General features: G+C 41.8%; 1 protein-coding gene across 4 annotated transcripts in view; it reads right to left on the bottom strand.

Annotated features, from left to right (window-relative positions):
• RALYL (RALY RNA binding protein like) overlaps positions 1-20,042 on the bottom strand; it is a 147,958-nt gene that overhangs the window by 3,256 nt on the left and 124,660 nt on the right. For 3 of the 4 annotated variants that reach the window (XM_063129883.1, XM_063129880.1, XM_063129882.1), the window contains 3 exons: positions 18,973-19,136; positions 12,365-12,478; positions 10,161-10,333 (listed from right to left, as the gene is read on the bottom strand). In XM_063129883.1, coding sequence (XP_062985953.1) covers positions 10,161-10,333; positions 12,365-12,478; positions 18,973-19,136 — 451 coding nt within the window. The remainder of the gene's footprint in view (positions 1-10,160; positions 10,334-12,364; positions 12,479-18,972; positions 19,137-20,042) is intronic. The other variant, XM_063129881.1, reaches the window with a different exon arrangement.

The following is a 20,042-nucleotide window of genomic DNA, read 5'->3' as shown; positions in this document are numbered from 1 at the left end:
CGTCCTCTTTCCATGTGGATTCCCTGCCCACCAAAAAACCCCACCCGGATTTAGTATTTTAAAGTACTTATGTTAGGAGGTGGTTGGAGGGCTGGTTAGAAAGTGTGGCTCTTGCCACACACCATGAAAAATGGGGCTATAAATGTCTCCTGGGAGAGGTTGCACCCTTTGAGGTTGGTAAGTGTGGGCAATGTGACCCCTCCTGACCCTCAGAAGTTGCACATCTCTGAAGTAGACAATGCTGGGTTAGTCTGAGATGGTTTGCTATGTTCAGTCCTTTCAATTAGAGTTGAATCCAGAATGTATTTCCCACAAAAGGGCTCCTTTTGTCCGTGGAAGGCTTCAAGTCCAGTGAAGGGATCCCACTTGTGGAATGGGGGAAGGGTAGATTTTCATTGCTCCTCCCCCACACCTGCACCCCTATGTCCCCTGCAAATCTATTCCATGAAGTTGGGGGACCCTCCAGAAGATTGGGGGAGGTGATGCTAAGGACTGTAGCAGAAGGGATAAATCAGTGAAAATGTGGGAGAGTTCTGAGCAGAATTCCGCTAACACTGACAGACAGAAATGTTGGATCCAACTCAGGGCCCTTGGATTTTTGTGATCAGAAAATGGTACTTGCACCACTTTATAGGTAGATGGCAAGGATAGTAGGTTAGGGTGACCATATGAAAAGGAGGACAGGGCTCTTGTATCTTTAACGGGGAATTTCAGCAGGTGTCCTTTGTATGCACTCAGCACCTGATGAAATTCTCTCTTCATCACAACAGTTAAAGCTGTAGGAGACCTGTCTTCTTTTGTATCTGGTCAAGAGGGCAGGCTCCTGGAGCTTTAGCTGTTGAGATGAAGAGATAATTTCATCAGGTGCTGCGTGCATACAAAGGACGCCTACTGAAAATCCCTTTTTAATACAACTGTTAAAGGTATGGGAGCCCTGTCCTCCTTTTCATATGGTCACCCTATAGTAGGTCAAACAGAGCTTTATTGGAAGAAAAGGGAGAGAGGTATAATTTATATGCTATAACTTGCCTATATTCAAAGATGCGTATTTTCATGGTAGTTTTCTTCAATACATACAAGAGATTGAACTATCTGAGAAGAAAGTGGGAAGGAGCTGAATGTCAAAGAGCTCCTAGGGAATTGGGCTGGGAGAAGTAAGAGAAAAAGCAGTAGCAGCAATGAGGGAAAATCCCCAAAGTGGAGAATAGAAGTTGTTTCGATGTAGGGCACTTGGGTAAAGAGCCAAAGGAATAAATTTTCTACTTTACATTCGCATAAGACAAGTTATAATGAGATTGTGATGGAGTTGAAAATTGCTGTCTTGAAATATCAAGCAAGGATTACTAACACATTTAGAAAAGAATATTAAACTGGACCTGTTTTCAACTGCATGCATTAAATGGCTTTCCTTGGGTTTTCTTCCCATCAATACTGATTTGCCTGCACACAGTATTGAATAACTCCATCAACAATTTGCTTCTTAGTGGTACTTTTCTTTTGAAAAAATAAATTGCAAATTGAAATGATAGCTTAAGAGATGCATTATGGGATACAAATGGTTCTGAACCATCTGATGCTTGGTTGCATACAATTAACTCTATTTTCTTTTCTTGGCTCTCTTTTTCAGTTCACAACCTCTTCTACATCAGGGTCTCTTTTCTTTTTCCTTAACTCACTTTTTGCTCTGAATTTATAACTTGCAGCCAAACACCATTCATCTGGGTGCTACGAAACATGCAATTCTTCAGTAATGGAAAGATGCCCCCCAAAGATGGTAACTGATAATGAAAAACTCATCATATTCACTAACCTCAGTGTGTCAGCAGCTACTATATAGTCCCTACTTACCATATGTTCCTAGTTACTTTCAACCAGTGATTAGAAATGTAGAGTGATTTGGAGGTAGATCTTATGGGTTTTTTTTTCTGGAATTGTCCCAGAGTTCAACCTGAATCTCAGGAGATCTGCTAGGCAGTTCTATCAGATGGGCTGTGTCAGCGTGATGCATAAATTGAGAAGAAATACCTGTCACCCACATGCTTTCTGGGAGTTGTGCGGAAGAACAATCCGTATGTAGAGTACAATCTATGAACCATTCAGTGCATTTCAGGCTCACAGAAGGCTCTGACATCAAGTCTTGACCCTGTGCAGCAACCCATAGAGCACACCAAGTTGCCCAGGGGTGTTGCAGCCTAGCAGTTAAGGCTGGAGTTGAAGGACTTCAGCGAGGTCCAAGTAAGCAACTTGCTCCAGCAGGTTCTGGAGTCCAAATAAGTCCTTTTATGCTTTTTAGTCCAGACTACACTGCTCAGGCCTTGCTCTCATCTGTACCCTGGAGAGTGGTGAACTGAAAGGGCCAGATGCCTGGCCTGAAGTCCTCTTTGTCTCCTCTTCAATAGTTTTTTTTTCTTGAGCCCTTTCTACACCTAAGGGTTATCCCAGGAAAATGGAGAAATGCATTTGGATGCACATGAACGATCCCGGGATATAGGGCTGGTGTAGACATGCCCTATGTTTGTTGCCTATGCTGATAATCCAGCAAAAGAGAATATAGGGTGCCAGGTAGAGAGGCAGTCGGTTTCTTGGGGATCTCAAACCAGGGGGTTGTGGTCTCTGTGGATCCTGGTTCAGAGATCTCTTGACTGCTGGTGTTGGGGCCTTTGTCAGGGTCTAATTCTCCCATGGTCTATGCTTTTAGCCCTGATCTGGCTGGCCACTCCTCATCTAGGTCAAATAAATGGTTAGTTATTTCATTTGTTACTTGTATTCTTATTGCTGGGAACAGGGAGAGGTGCTTGCGGGATTTTCTGAGCCATGTGTCAAAATGATTTCCTTGGCTTTGGCCAGGGTATTCATCTTGACTTGGGTAGTTGAATGGGGCACTAGAGCAAAATATATTGGGTCAACTCTGGCCAAAGTCCAAGTTGCTGGCCAAGATGGGGGTCAAGACAGTCTGGCCTTCTACCCTACATGGATATGAGACCCTCTGGGGGACACATATAAGCTACTCTTTCTTTAGCAGAAGGGTGAGAGGAAATTGTCTGTGAACCAACCCTCATTTTTCCATACAAGACTCACAAGGATCAATAGACATCAAGATTGAGCAGGAACATCAGCCCTATTCAGGCATTCGAGAAATGGAGCGTTCCAGCCCGAGCCTTCTCCCTTGTTCTGTTGGTCACCCTCAACTCATGGAGGGTGACAGTCTGAAGAAGAGAGTTTCCTGTGTCTATGTCGGCTCCCCATGTGAGCCAGAAAGCCTGGATCACAAGTTCCATCATCCCTCACCATTGGCTATGCTGGGTGGGGCTGATGGGAGTTGCAGCAACATAATCTGGAGGGCCACCCGTTGCCCACCCCTTAGCTGACAGGTGCCTCTTTCAGTTCACAAGGAGGGCACGAAGATGATGGGCACCTCCTGCTCTTGGGAGGCTCTGTTTCGTTATCATAGCTGACAGCCATTGACAATTGCAGCCATTGCACCAATACTGGGATGCTGAAGCCGGACCAGGGCCATTTATATCCAGGAATACTGATTTGCACACATTGGTTCCTTAGTTTGCAGATTTGTATGCAAAAGAAGATGTGCCGCTTAATGTTTCCATCCAGGGTGTTCTTGAAAATGTGAATTGCCAAGTATTCATATCAGAAATCAATTACTTGCTTAAGTTTCTAATCGAAACATTCTGAGTGAAGGAAATGCTGCCAGCTGGTTGTTCTCATTGAAAATCAGCATATGGGGGTGGTGGTGGTGTTTGAGTGTAAAAGAAATCATATTAAAGCAGCGACAGGAATACAGTTAAATCCAGCACAATGCCTGAGAAGCCTGTCCCTGAGTAACTGACAGCCAAAACGAATGGGCTGATGGCAAAGACATTGCAGCCGTTCATCTATACAAAATAGGAACAATAAACCAGTTGAGTGCGATGCTGCAAATATTAAGCATAAAAAGGTGGGTGACATCGGGATGATTTGCAATTTTTGGTTTCATGATGTGCTTTCATTACTTTTTTGCCCTCATAGTTTATTAGGTACACAGGAGCTTTGGAAGGTCCAACACATCTGTATTTGTCAAGTGTGCCTCTATTAATGAATTCCCTCTGATTGCTCAAGTACACCAGTTTAGTGATATCTATCAAGTGAGCAAACTCTACCAGTGGTTCTCAGACTGCGGGGTGGGCCTGCTTGTGGGGTTGGGGGTTTTGTGTATTGTCATCTGAAAGAGGGAGCAAAGCCCCAGAAAAGTCAAAGGATCCTTAGAAAGGTTGAGCCTTCCCCTTCTCCTAGCAGCCTGGTTGAGTTGAAAGGCTGACAGTTCCATGCAGGGTTTCAGAGGGTGAAAGTACCCCCAGTGCCCTGCTATTCAATCTCAGATGGGAAGAAGGTAACACAGTAAGAACTGCTGATTTGTTCTGACAATAGTTCCTTGATGGTGTAATCAGAAGTAATTTTGTACACTGTCTATTGTACTTTTTTCTTTGGTGGAAATGTATTTTCTCTCTTTCGCCAAAAGTACACTGATACCGAGAGTAATTAATCAGATGTCATCTTTGTCATTCATAGAAAGCAGTAATTATTTGGTATGATTCAAAGCCATCGGCGCTGAGAATTGATAAGCACCTCAGGTTTCACACTAACAAAGGAAAGCCATGATGGATAGGTTTGCAATCACAGCTAAATCAATAGAACAGTAGAAAGATTGTCTTTGCTACAACTTGAATAGATCTCATTCCAAATAATAACTTTCAGCTTTTATGTACATTGCAAATTTGCCTGAAATAACTGCTATGAAAGAATAGCATGAAACAGCAGGGCTAAAATATCCGTAATTTAGAAATTACCACCATCACGGCACTGACTTTTAAGATGTGTTCACATTTTACATGAACTATTCAGTCAAGGAGGCAAACCCCTGAATTTACCAAAAGGGAACATCCAACGTCTTTTGCTCCGTGTCATTATTTGTAATGGGGCTGGACAGAAGTTGGACAACTGCAAACTGGTTCTTCTGGCAAAGCAACTAAAGGGGTTGGTGCATAAGACAGCCGGCCACACCATCCGCGGTCCTCAGGACCATCCCGGGACTGCGGGAAAACCCGAGAAAAAAGGGTATGGTGATATCCCGGGGAAGTGGAGGGATAATCCCTCCCTGCTCCCGGGATACCCTGTGCATCATGTGGACGCACAGGAACGATGCCGGGACGATCCCCGGGATATCGCCCAGTGTAACTTGCGCTGCTGTATCCCTCTTTTATATAGTCAGTGTGTTGGAGAAGAGGAGAGCACATGGAAAATGTCCATGAAACAATGAACAGATAGCCTTGCTTGTTCTATTTACTTAAAAGAAAAAAAGTATAAGGAAGTTGCTCCCCATCTCTTATAGCAATGCTTCATAGTTTCATGGACGTTCTCCTCCTATTTTATAAATACAAAAAGAAAAACAAAAGAGAGAGGTATTTTCAGGCAGCGTGTTCCTTCTCTCCAATGGAGCGGCACAGAGCGCTCCTGATGGTTTTAAAAGCAAGGCTGCCATCCCCACAGTAAGGTTATTCCCACCCTTTTCCATTACATGAGAAAGGGATATCATGCTGTCAATGCTGGATTGGTGTTACTGCAAATATAGCAAAGAGAGAAACGATCTGTAAGTTATCACCTAGAAGGGCCACAAGACATAGCAAGTGAAAATAAGGTTGCAGTCCTAGAAACACCTTCTCAAGAGTTAGCTTCAGGGAACTCAGGGAGACGTATGATCGGCCTCGAAATTGATTTCATCCCATTCCCTTCAGCAAAAGACTAAATTGGACCACATCCCAGCTGGCTGTCTGCGAATCAGGCTGAAATGCCGTTATCCGAAACACATTCGTTAAATAAAAATGCGTTCTACTGAAACCCGTCGGAGTTATTTCAAAGTAAATGGGATTGTGAACCTTTTGTGCCCTTCAAATTGCCCCACCAAAATGAACAATTTTAAAGCTTTCAAGCTAGTTTTAGTACTACTGATATAATGAACATTATGGTTCACCATTGGGGAACCGCCAAGGTTCCTCACCTGGAGCACAGAGGCTTGGACTCCTTCCATGGGCCCTGCTGACTGCCCTCCCTCCCCTCCCCGCCCCTCCCCAAGCCCCGCCCCTGGCCTGGAAGCTACTTGGGCTTGGGGAGGAGGCAAACAGAGCAAGTCCCTTGTTATTTCTGATCACAGATTCCTCTGTGTGCTGGTCCCCCTCCCAAATGAGAGTGCAAGCGGTACACAAAGGAATCCCCTTGTTATCTCTGATCACAGATTGGAGATACTTCACCTGTTACCCCCAATGGGGGAAGGTGTGAGGTGGTCAAAGGTGGGTACTCAGACAGCACTGAGAGGAGCAGCTGTGCCTTCAACACGGAGAAAGGCAATATGGGTAGGAACGAGGCAATGATATCAGTGGCCATGGCCACGCCCACACACATCATCTGGCCTGCAGAGGATCTGCCAGGGGCCAATATGGACCCCACTTCAGGATTTTATCCTAGGGATGTATAGGTGAAACTAGGGTTGTAGCAAACCTTCAAATAAGGATTTTCATAGAAGTGAGAACCCACTTTTGTATGTCTGAGGAGGGTTTTCACTGGACCATGCCCACGTTGTATTAGTTTCCTGCCATGGATTCTGGCACTGGTAGTCCCAGGCCCATCCCCAGGTGGAAAAGACGTTCCTCTAGGCATCAGCAGCATTCACCACCACTGCTGCCTCCCCCTCCTCTGCCTCAGATAGGTTATTGGGCCCTTGGAAGTCAGGAAAGGGGGAAATGACAGGTATTCTGGAAGCACCATCTAACCTTTTTTTTTTGAGCTTTTGCAATGAACTCTACAAAAAAAACAGCATTCAAGCTCTACAAGTGTTTGTTTTCAATTTTTCGCAAAGTCTCGACCATTTCCAGAGTAAGCTGCACGTTGAATGCCATCCCTGGGTAATAGCAATTACAAAACTGGGCACATTCTGTTTTACATCTTTAAATAAACCTCATATAACAATGTGCCATTCAAAAGGTGAGTCACATCAAAAGTACGCATCACAGGACGGATAATCTGGTGACTATTTTAGATCCCATGCACATACATCTCTATGCATGTACAGCCACTGAATGTGCAGGCAGGCTAGATGGCATAACTTCAGGGCATGGTCTGAAGATATGGTCTGAAGGCACATGAAGCAGCTACTTTACTGAAGCTAAGCAGGTCTTGATCTGGTCAATGCTTGGAAGGGAGACCACCTGGGAACTGCATGTTGGGCATGTCTACACCAGCCTTTTCCCCCCAGGGTCATTCCAAGGTCATCCCTGTGTGTCTAAATGATGCATAGAGGATCCCAGGGGCAAGCAGGGATGACCCCTCGGTTATTCCAATTTTGCCCGCAGTCCTGGGAAGATCCTGAGCTCCGCAGGGGTGTGGGTGCCCGTCCCAGCTTCCTACCTCCTCAAGAGTAACCACAGCTATCAAAACATGCACTAAGCTGTTCAGGGGGGGCTCTGTGCCCTTTGGGGGTTGGGCGCCGGGTGTGTGTGTTCCTTACTTTTTTGCTGCATGATTGGCTCCTCTTAAAAAAAAAAGAAGGTGCCTATGATGTCTCTCTTCCCTTTCAGGACGTTGCGCGGCCATCTAGATGCTGGGGGAGGATCGCGGAAGCAGGTAAGTCTGTGATCTTCCCCCCTCCCTCCCTCCCTCTTCACCCTTAGGTGTAGATACACCCGTTGAGTGCCCTTTCTGTTTCTAGACTAGGATATCCTTCCAATATGCATTCATTTTCATAAGCTCTTGACTCCCCCAGCCCTATATCCACAAATAATCTAACTTGAAATGTGCCATGTTTATTACTGTGGCCCAAACTGATAGATAACAACGTATTGTGGAAAGCACACAGAGTGTACCAAAGGACGAATTGACTCTGCACGTTGCCTGAATCCCAGACGGTGAGGCTGTGTGTCTGAGGAAAGACGTGCAGAATAAACTACGTTGACACCATTAATCACAGAGGCTGAAACAAAATAATCCATAGAATAAAAATAAATATATAAATAGAAAACATGTAGCTTTCATTACTTGAAACTGGAATTAGGAAACAAGAACCTCAGTGACTGCAAAAACAGCTTCCTTAAGAGCGTCAGGATTTTATCCAGGTAGCACTCAAAAAAAGGAACAATACACTTGTAAAACAGATTTTAGTGTGAATGAAAGAGGCTCAAAACCACAGCACTTTTACTCTACTTGCCTACTAGAAGAATGACGGTACAGGAATTCAGTGCTCTAGTGACAGACTCCAAACCCTAATTTCTAGCCATTGTATTATATATATCATATACTGGGATCTCCAATATGGGGCCCATGGGCTCCAGTGTGCCGAGGGACAACTGTCTTGGTGCTCACCAGGCTTCCTGCCCCACCTGATTTTTATTTTATTTCATAAGATTTATGCATTGTATTTTTACATGGGATGCTGGCATTCTGCAAAGCAAAGGGCTGCCCTCCAGAACAATCTTTATTTGGATTTAAAAGAATCATTTTGTGTTTTAGAATGCAGACCCTACCTCTGCCTTGTACCCGGGTTCTTGGGGGAGCTACTTTTATTTTATTTTCACCAGCTTGCCTTCTGGGAAATGAGTGTTTTGAGACCAGTCATGCCCATTACTGGCAACCATTTTATGAATGGGCAAGCTCCCATGGTAGCCATTTTATGAGAACACCCACGACTCTCAACATTCAAAATGTGCTCACTGACCCAAAAAGCTTGGGGAAACCTCAAAGGTAAGCTCTTCTAAAGACTTGCCAAGTGGGCTCTGGGCACAGAACAACATTAACCAGCCACAGCATTTGACTGTAGGGTGGAGTTCTCTGGTGAAGCACCACTATACTGTACTATACTGTACTATACTATACTATACTATACTATACTATACTATACTATACTATATTGTTAGAATCATTAACAAGCAGGAACAGAGGAGAGGGGCCATGGCTAGACCAGGCCTATATCCCGGGATCATCCCTGTGCATCCAAATGACACACGGGATCCCGGGAACAGGCAGGGACGACCCCTCCATTTGCCTGGGATAATCCATATGTCTAGCTAAGGCCAGAGTCACACACTGCTGGATGACTTTTTAGCAACAACAACAAAATGCATCATTATTATTATTATTATTATTATTATTATTATTATTATTATTTATATAGCACTATCAATGTACATGGTGCTGTACAAAGTAAAAGAAAAAAACAGCAACACCCTGCCACATAGACTTACATTCTAATCCTAAATGTTAATAATAAATAAATAAATGCACTGAAAAGAATCACAGTGATATGCAAGCTCTTCCCAAATAAATAAATAAATAAATAAATACAGAGCAGAACCTTGTTTCAAGGCAAAAAGAATACTTCATAGTTGGTCATGGTTGAATACGAATTTTGACCTTGGTCTGGATGGAACTGAGGACTGCAATGCGCCATCACCCACTCAAGGGCTGAAATGTCTAAAGGTGATTGGATTAAAGGAGAAGATAGAGAGTCCAAAGTCTGGCTACACCGTGATTAAGACCCCAGAACCCTGCACAAATGTGTAATAGAAAACACAGGTCTCTCCTTGTACCCTGAGCCAAAGAAAAACACAAAGAAAGGCAAAGGGACTTAGGGAACAGACGCAAGGGAGAGAAGCTATCTAAGTGATTGGGGTTCCTGGTCCAAGGTTCAGTGAAAACCTAACACAACACCCTCAACCCTCAGCTTGGCTACAGGGGGAATAAACCACTGTGTTTAAAGTCAACAACTCATAGCAGTCATACTGCTTTCTCTCACTGCAAGGTATGGCAGAAGACATTCAGATCGTGAACTTCAGTTACAATAAAAGCGGGTAATCTAGCATACTATGTTAAGTATGTCAAGTGCATTTGGTGCACACCTACCATATGACTCTTTTGCTCCTAGCTGCCCTGTGCAGCCCTCCAGAAAAAAGGGTATACTAGACAAGGTGCTGGCGTGATGCCAGCACAAATGCAAACTACAAACTACACGTCTACAAAAGCCACCCTGGCTGAGTGTCTCAGTAACAGACCCCAATACTGTTCTCTTGCATTCATCATAACACATACCGACTTACATATATAGTTGTTTTTTAATGTCTTACCAGCTCATTACTTCCGTCTTCATCAAAATCCTCCTCTATTCCATCAGTCATCTCTTCTCCATCCCCATCCAACCCTCCTTCAATAGGCTCTTCTGTAGAGTTGTCAGCATTCTCTGATATGCATTCCTCTTGGATCAATTCTGCACTGTCTTCTATTTGTTTCTTTTGGGCTTCTGTAAGGAATAAAATTAAGTGTAGCTAAATAAAACCTGAACCCACCCGGACACTACAATTAACATCAGAGGCCTTCCTCCAAGTGCATCCTCTGAGGAAGACCCAGAAAGTGGCAACAAGGGAGAGGGCCTTTTCAGTGGTGGTCCCATGAATTACAGAATGCTTTCCCCACTGAGATTTGCCTGGTGCCAAAATTCACATCTTTTGAGTGCCTGGTGAAAACAGTGGTCTCTGCTCCCAGGCATTTGATGGCATATAATGTGGCATTTATGTCAGTTGCTTCTATCAGATCCAGTATTGTATTATACATATTTTAGCTGTTTAAATTGTTTTGTAGTTAAATACGTTATATTATGTTTTTATCATCTTGTATTATGTGTATTTTTTGTAAATTTATTTATTTATTATTGCATTTATATCCCGCCTTTTTCCCCTCCAATGAACCCAAGGTGGAGTACATCCTCCATCTCCTCCTCTCCATTTCATCCTCACAACAACAACCCCGTGAGGTAGGTTGGGCTGAGAGTTTGTGACTGGCCCAAAGTCACCCAGTGGGTTTCCATGGCTGAGTGGGGACTAGAACCACCCAGAGAGCTTCGGCTATTGGGCAGTATCGAAATGAAATGAAATGAAATGAAATAAATAAATAAATAGAACCTGGATCTCCCAACTCCCAGTCCAAAACCTTAGCCACTACACCACACTGGCTCTCAGAGAGAGCTTTGACTATTAGGCAGTATAGAAATAAAATAAATAATAACCACCATCACCTCTTTTTCAGGAAATGGGATGGTCTCCTAGACAATGGAAAATATTCTTTCACCCTGCAATATGTTGTATTGTGAAACAGGATGACATAAAAGGTTTTTAGTTATAAAGTGGCAAACTTCTGAATAGACAGCGTGAGCTGTTTAGGCCAAGCACTAGAAATCTTAAACAAATATAGTAGCTAAAACCAGTGAAAAATTTAATTGTGTTCAATACGCAGTATGAAGGCCTGTCTCACTGATTTTATGGAAGCTATAAAAGGACAGGGAAGCAATGTGCTTATACTTGGATGTCTTCTTCTGCAAATTAATTCTATGCTTTAAAGCTGGTAACAGCAGTCATGGGAAGATGTATCCAAATCATAAAGTTTATTATTTAGCCTACTATAAAAATCACTCAGCTAATTATAGTTAGGAAATGGAAGATACAGAAAGAAAGGAATGGGAGACAAACTGTATGTCTAGACAGATTTTAATAATTAAATGTTGAGATGAATACATATCTCAGGGGCACCTGTGTAGAAATATGGGTGGACGCAAATTGTCAAGGATCATTTCTTAGCTGTTTCATCCACCTCAAATTGGCTATTTTGTTTTGGATCTATGTTGGGATAAGACATAATTCTTTGCGGGGGGGGGGGGGAAGAATTTGAACAGCTGCAATTTTGTTTTTTCCAGAAAGCCCTTTCTGAGGAGCTTTTTGATGGATTTAAAATGGCTCTTGCCATAAAAACACACACAACTGGCTGCCACTCTTGGGGGTGGGGGAGATTATAACAGAAAGCAACTGACTATCTACCGGAAAACATACTTTTAAATGGGCAACTCATTTTATTCAAGAGACAAAGTGTCAAAAATTCTTCCAAAGCAGTTCCTCGAATCTACTACTGTATGCAGGTGAAGAAAATATTTTTTTTAAAAAGAAAGAACAAGCACATACTGAAATCAGAGTCTTACAGGAGAATCCTATGCAAATCTATTCAGAAATAACTCCCACTGAATTCAATGGGGCTTACTCCTAGGCAAATTGGTATAGGATTGCAGCCAAAAACACTTAAACCCAGACTTAACACACTCGTTAGCTGGTATAGCAGCTCAAAGAATTGGGCTCTTTAAACCTCCTTCTGGTCCTGCATTTGAGCACATGATATTTCCCAAATTTCCTTGTCCACTGCCCCGAACTGACAATATGATTGATAACTTTGCACTGGATTAATTCACTCTTTAATGAGATGCCAAGAGCTATAGATCATTTTCACCTACCTGCTTCAGCCTTCTGCTGCTTTTCAATCTTCTCCAGTCTCCCTAGCAAAGAGTCAATTTTTGTTTTGATTTGAGTTAATTCCTTCTTGATTGTTTGCAACTCATCTGATTTCACTGAATGGAAAAAAAGAATAACAACAACAACAAAAAAGGTGCCAACCATGAAACAAATCGTTATTTTAATGCAAAGGAATTCCAGCACAACCTCTTCATTGTACTCTACAAAATATAGTAAAAAGTCGAGCCTAATGTATTCTTATTTCTTTTTTTGTGGGGTGGGTAGTACATCTAGTATATCACCCCCAATTTCTGTATTCATCTGTTCATGTGCAATACGTGCATTGGACTTATACTTCCTTTGCAATGTGCACAGAACATGCCTTTTGATGTTCAGGGTTTTCCATGCAAGTACAAAAATCTAAATGGCAAATTTCATTCAGTTTAGAACATTAAGGAAAACTGTATGACAGTGCCAAATGTTCATCCATTTCAGTTTTGGGGTTTTTGGGGGAAAGGATTGAAATATCTCCTCCAATTATTCAAATTTTCATCCCCCATACCAATTAGTAATTCACTAATTACTGGATCTTATTCTTCCTGAGAATAGTCACACAGGATACCCTTAAGCATCTGTAACGAATAGGATAACATCATGCAGCCAATGGGATTTAGTTTTTTGACTAGCTGATATACCCGGCGTTGCTCGGCCCCCCTAATGACGTTTATTTGAGAGAGAGAAAATATATGTCTCCGAGGTATTTTGTTGATTCAGATTCATGCTGGGTTGAGTGTGTGTGTGTGTGTGTGTGTGTGTATCTGGGCGCACAGCTATTTGGGTCCACATATGAGAGACCATTTCATACGGGCAGAGGAAGGGGGAAGAAGGTGGGCAGAGCTTCTGCTCCACACTCCAAACAACGCTCCAGCCTGACCGTCGGCTCCTCCTCAGGGCTGCTTTTACCTGCTCTGAGCTGCTATCCAAAGCCCGAGCGAGGCAGGTTGTTCTACCTGGTGTGGCTCTCGCAGGCCATGATTGCAGCTCCTGCTTACTGCTCCAGGGCAGCTAATGGTAGAGCTGCATCCTGTGCAGGAGTGGAGTGAAGCAGATCTCAGTGGACGCCAGCAGCTCCATCCAGGACATTCTGAGATGTGTCGCCGTTAAAGAGGTCTCACGAGATCATGCATGGACATGAGATCTGTGAAACACCTATACCTCTCAGCATTCCTTTGAAGTTGCTGTAAGTTGTCAGTATGCTGGGAGTTGTAGCTGTCAACCTACGATTTCTTTTTAATTATTTAAACATAGTTTAACCACAGAAATTCAGGTTTACGGATTGTTTTTGGTACATTGTACACAAAGACCAATCGGCATTGAAAATTTTAAGTTTTGACCTCATCAGGAAGTGGGTAAACATTTCTGGATGTACAACCCCCCATACATACTTTCAGCTTTATAGGTAGACATAATGTCTCTGAAGGCAAACAAAGCCAATTCGGAGAAATGACAATTATTCTTGTAATACATGGGCGATTCTAGGCAACTGGGAATCATTCTTATATAGCCAAGCATATTTAGTTACATGCTGTCATCCCTGAGGGCAAATGAACCAGCCTTCAGGAATAATTGCCCTCATTCTCAATAGCTGAACAAATCTGTCAATTTTGGTTTCTCTCCATTTCTCATTTTTCCATCTCTAATTCAGTTCATCTCAAACTTTGAGAATATCTCTAGTCTTAACTTTCTGTCATGTCTAGCCCTGCTCCCCCTGGGTGTTTCAAGTAATCAATCAAAATCAGACTCTGAAGTAGAGGAGTTGGTGCCAGAAACAGGCCAGCCTGTACCAATGGGAGAGAAAGCTCTCATGCGCTCTTCACCAGATGAGAGTGAACCCTTTCCAGAGCTTATCTCGTCAAAGGCAAATAATACACAGTCAATGGGAAGCCAACATTCTTCCGAGGGAGAGAGCACAGAGAAGTTAGCCGATCCTAGAGTACACCACAGACTAAAATGGGCAGAGCTAAAGGAAGGCGAGAGAAAGTCAGCCCAGCTCATGTCCCATCAGAAGCTGCCTCAGAACTAGTCTCTCTGAAGTTAATGTGTCTTGGGAAAAGGGCTTTCCATTCTTCTTGAAAGGACAATTGTCTCGCTTAGTTTGCATAGTTTTGCCTAGGGGGAAGTTCCTAGAGATTAGACTCTCTTCAGGTGGGAAGAGATGTTTATTGCTTGAATAAAGCTTTGTGAATTACTTAGCAGGCCTCGTTATTGTCTCCCAAGAAGGCAGGAGGTTTTGAGAAACATGACACATCGGTTTGTGCAAAACTCTGAGTATTTTTTTTAAGTTTGCATGAAAATTCATAATTGTTTTTGTACATGTTTCTTCCAATACATGGATTTTGATACATTTTCTTGCAAACTATTTTCTAATATAATGCATTTCTGAAAATTATTTCCCCTAATCTACATATTTTGGTACACATTTTTTTTATTGTAGAACTTTAATGCAAAATTCAGAGAAGTGGGAATTTCAAAGGCTCCCTGATTTGGGTTCATATAGTGGTTCTAAAATCTAAAATTCAGTAATGAGAACTGAACTAATTACTCACCCATCCCTAGTGAACACAATCTTCCACTTTAATACCATGCCAGAAAAATCACCGATACAATATTTTCTGATAGATGTTCATAAATACTGCCCTTTTTAACTCAACCTGGTCACAACTACAAAATGATTATCTAATTTCACATAATGAAAGCTTATTTTGGCAGACTTGCCAAATGGGGGTATATATTCTACCCCCATTTAATACCATATCAAACTGTCTATCTTACAGTGTCATGTAAAAACTGGCTAGCAGTTATGAAGTCAGAATTGATTTATGAAAACAACACTTTGCTCCCAAATAGCTATTCTGGATCCATAAACAGAATAATGAGAAAACTGTTTAGCACCCCTTCCCATTTTAAAATGTCACATATAAATATTCAAGGAACATCTGTTTCATCTTCTCCTGCAGAAAGCAAAGTTTGCCATGCAATATCAATAAACTATCTACATCTGTTGCCTCTTTAGATAGAAAATTACAAGTAAGCTTTTACATGGTTTATTTTAAAGGAAACTTTTGCTAAATATGTAAATATGTATTTTTAAGCCATTGGATTAAATAAAAAACCATTGGTCAGCAATTAGGTTCAAAGCAAAATGCAAATCCCTCAAGCTTGTTAAGAAAGCAAGATGGGAACATGTACATATGCTTTCTATTTCTAGTGTAAAATTTGCTAGTTAAAAACAGACAACCCCCCACTATTTTTGCAAATACGCACACACACACCCATACCATCTGGGGTGCAATTTTGCCTATTGTACGAACCAGTGCCAGTTACTAGTTTAGCAGATCTATTTTGGACTAACTGAAGTTTCCAAACAGTTTTCAAAGATAGCCCCACGTAGTCCTTATTGGAGTAATTCAACTGGGAGGAAATGGATAACTGTTGCCAGGCTATATTTGTCCAGATAATGTGAAAAGTAAGGGTATATGAACTTCAGAAGAACTTTTCTTCAAGAATTCTAACAACTTTGCTCTTTCAATAGCCCTATTCAGGCATTCACTTGAATGTGTAAGGGCTTAAATTGTGTATTGGGATAGGGCTGTGTTGCACCAGCAAGGTCTGATAGTAGTTCTGCTTGTGTATGCCTGAATGTGAGTAGAACTGATTGGGAAACATGGTAAGTCAGGATTTGCGATCGCATGGGCTGCTCTACTCAGATTCAAGCGAATATGAGGTAGAATTCTTGTTCAGAACTTGCCGGTTCAACATGGCCCCATCCTGTTACACACTTGCCAGCTCAACACAGCCAGAGTGCATGGCCCCATCCCATTCAAGCCAACACCCAAATAGGGATAATGCTTATAGAACTTTATTTATTTATTTATTTATTACATTTCTATACCGCCCAATAGCCGAAGCTCGTCTTGTTTATAGACCTCGTCTATAGGCCTCGTTTATAGGCCTCATCTTGTTCTTTCTCACAACTCTGTGAGTTGGTGTACTAATATTGTCTTTGTACATATGGAGACAATGAAGATGGATGTAGTGGCATGCTTAAGAAGTGATGATCCAAAATGAGTCTGAACCCAAGATATTGTCTGGTTTTATGAATTTCAGAAGTTGGAAACTGCTATTGTTGTTACTAGTAAGGTACTCATCCTATGCATATTTTAATTTGGAAAGATAACAGAGAGTGATAATAAAATGTCAACTAGACTAGAAAGTCTTCCTGTTGATACAAACTTTAAAAAATAGATCCTTCATGAGTTTTATTCATGTGGTACCCTACAAAGCTGCTTTTTTGTTCTTCTAATAAATGCTCTGCAAAATTGTGTGCCCTCCTGTTCAAATCTGCAAAATTATGTCTCTCTCCTTTTAAGGTCTACCAGCTGAGGAAGAGAAAGTAACCAATTCCATGAGGAAATCAAGCATGAAAGTCATTCTCTCTCTCTCTTTCTCTTTTAAAAACCTTTTAACTTCCCCAGTGTATTTTCAAGGTTTCTGGATGTGAAACATAACTCTTTCTGTAATTCACTGAGGTTTTTTTTAAAAGCCTATTGTAATCAAAATGCAACTGCATAAACATAATTTTCAAACCTAATTCAAGGAGATCAAAGTTGTGCCTCAAGGTACTTGGTGTCAAGGCAGTGATTCAAGTCACAGTGTAATTTGCTGGTTTCTCCATTGTCATATTCTTCTTCAGGAAGCTCTGCTCTGTTTTAACTAGAGTGGTCTGCAAATAGCCTCTCAGGATTCTCCTCCCTCTCGGGGGTGAGGGTAACAAAATGGACAGACCATTTTACTGAACTTCTCCAGGAGGACAAGAATTCCTCCAACTGTTGCTCAGGGATGGGCTCACTATTAGTAGTGGCAGTAGCACAGCCTCTTGCTTTTTTTAAAAAAAAACTAAATTCTCTTGTTTTCCTATTGCTGCAATTGAGAGGGGGAGCAACTGTGTTAGCAGCCCAGCTACCATTTCACATTCTCCATAATACCCTGGACCTAACATTGTTCCAGGGCACTGTGTGTATGTGTTGCATCCAGGGAGTTCGAGAGAGACAGTGGGCACATCTTGTGAATGTGGGCATATTGATGACTGAAGGGAAGGAGGGAGGAGCATGAAGTAAGAGTGTACATGAAGCCTCTCTCTGAGCAAAAGCCTCAAGATCCATGATATCTACAGCTAAAGAAATTATGGTAACATTGCTTAGTGACATCAGTTCATGATAGTCACTATTCTTCAAATGTACTTAATAATAATAATAATAATAATAATAATAATAATAATGCCATCTTACAGAAATGTTTACCTCATGAAAACATGAAGGGATTGGAACAAATCATGACAGAAAATGGAGATGAATAAAACAGTTCTCATCATATTAATGCAATTAAAAAAAAAAAAGCAATGATATTTGAAGGTTCCATTCCAATATACAGGCCAATCCACAAGGGCATGGTGCATGATGATATTTATAATCATCCCATTGTGTTAGACATGGCCTGGGGAGATGCAGGTCCAAATCCCCATTCAGGCATTAAACATGCAAGATGGGACTTGAGCAACAGTTAACCTCCCTGGCCGACCCAACCTCAGGGGAGACTCCTTCTTTGGAGGTTTGGGATTCCATGTCAAATCACACTCCCATAGAAGATGTGAGGCAGTCTTAAGCTTCCTGTCACAAGGATGCCCTTCCTGGGGACCTGAAGAACTCCTTTGAACCTACCCCAAGCCCTGCTGAATTTCCCAACTGTCCTCTCTTATCCTGTGGCTCTTCAGAAAATATGCAGTGAACCAGGTGGGAGACTCAAGAGTCATTGTCAGAGCATCTACTTTGCCCCCAGAAGTCCCTTTCATTCAGGGTCTCCTCCATCTACTTGGAAGGAATGAAAACGCCTATTGAGCCAAGCATGAGTTGAGCTGCCAGCAAGTATATAAGTCCTTAGTCTACTCCCAGGCATTTGCTGAATTATCAGCCCCCATCAAGCTATTCCTCCAGCTCCTGGCTCAGAAGAGCAACATAGCTTGCCTCACATATACTGTGAGGATAAAATATGATAACCCCAACCGCATCACCTTAATCTCTCTGGAGGAAGCTGGAATACAAATGTATTAACTGAATTCATACTTGTAAGATCTATGTGGAACTCATGTGTCAACAGGTCCAACATGGCTTCCCACCACTATGGAATAGCAATTTTTCTTTTGACATACCCTAATTGCACAGTGGTTTTTGATACCAATTAGGTTTAAACTTCTTCTTAAAACTGGATTGTACATGCACCTAAACATGAGGCAAATGCAAAAGAAAAGAAAAGAAAGGAAACTAAAGGAGGGCTGTGAATGCATCCCTATGAGATAGCCAAAGTACTTAATACATTGTTGGGTGCTGAAAACTGCTCCCAGCTTCAAGTATGATAACTTTAATGTGGCCTTCTGAAGATTTTTCCAACTACCTTGTTTTAAAGATTTTGTGACGGGTTGGGCTAACACATCCATTATTGAGTTATGTGACCTAGATACATACAGACAGCCTCAGAAGTACAAAATTGAACTCACATTTTGATCCTGATGAGGAAGTTCCACTTGATGTAGATCTTGATCCCCCTTTCATGGAAAACACCCCCTTTCCTCTGCGAGTTGCCGTGACCGTTACACGTGGGCGTTTCAATGGAATTACTGCACGAGGTGGTGCAGGGACACGGCTATGGTAATCAAACAACCTTAAGGAAATGAAAACAGAGTTTTCATAGTATTTTATCATGGTTTGATGTCAAGGAGATCTTGTAGACTAAATTTTCCCATTTTCTAAGAGAAAATTTCCTTATGAATTCTCAGCGACGTACATGACAGTTAAATTAGATTTTGAGAACTTTTGTACATTAAGAGGTGCGTTTATATTTCAGATGTGACCAAGTGTGTAGTTGCAATTTTAGTGAGGAATAGCATTATTAGACCGCCTTCACTTGTGGTGTGGAAAATCTTCTCCACCTTAATTTAATTTCCCCTAAGTAATTGTATCATGAATTTTTAATGTAAGCAATACTGTAGCTCTATTACTAAATTTATGGTTTCAACTTTTTATTTTCTCACTTCATAGTAATGCTTACAGTGACACTTAGGATGGTCTGTCCTGAAATGAAACATGGCTGAGTTGAAACGTCTCTCAGGAAGGACAAACAATTACTTTCACTATTCATACAATTTAGTAAGAACTACCTTTAAGAAGAGGAGAGAAGATATAAAACCCTGACTTTCACTTATTCCTTGGAATGACAGATGTACTTTCTTAGCAGAAGTTCACAAACTGATGTAGTCCTTTCAGCTTCAAATGAGGTTCTCTCAAATCACAGAGAAACTTTAACTAATATTCTTTTCACCAATGTGAAATCTGTCACTATGTTCAATAATTAAATCTGCAATCGTATGCACACTGAAGCCCTGTTCAGGTGTTTGCACAAACATGTGAGGGTTTAAAGTGGGTAGAGCGATGGGGACATGCATACTGCCCCCCCAATGCTTCCTGGTGTACACCCACCCCAGTTCAGACCTTGCTGTGCTCAATCAGCAAGATCTGAAAGGGAGTTCTACTCATGTTTGCTTGACCCTGCCTTATCAGGGAGATGTAG

This window comes from Elgaria multicarinata, chromosome 7, assembly GCF_023053635.1.
Source record: "Elgaria multicarinata webbii isolate HBS135686 ecotype San Diego chromosome 7, rElgMul1.1.pri, whole genome shotgun sequence".
NCBI lineage: Eukaryota > Metazoa > Chordata > Lepidosauria > Squamata > Anguidae > Elgaria > Elgaria multicarinata.
This window is presented reverse-complemented; position numbering and strand designations above follow the sequence as displayed.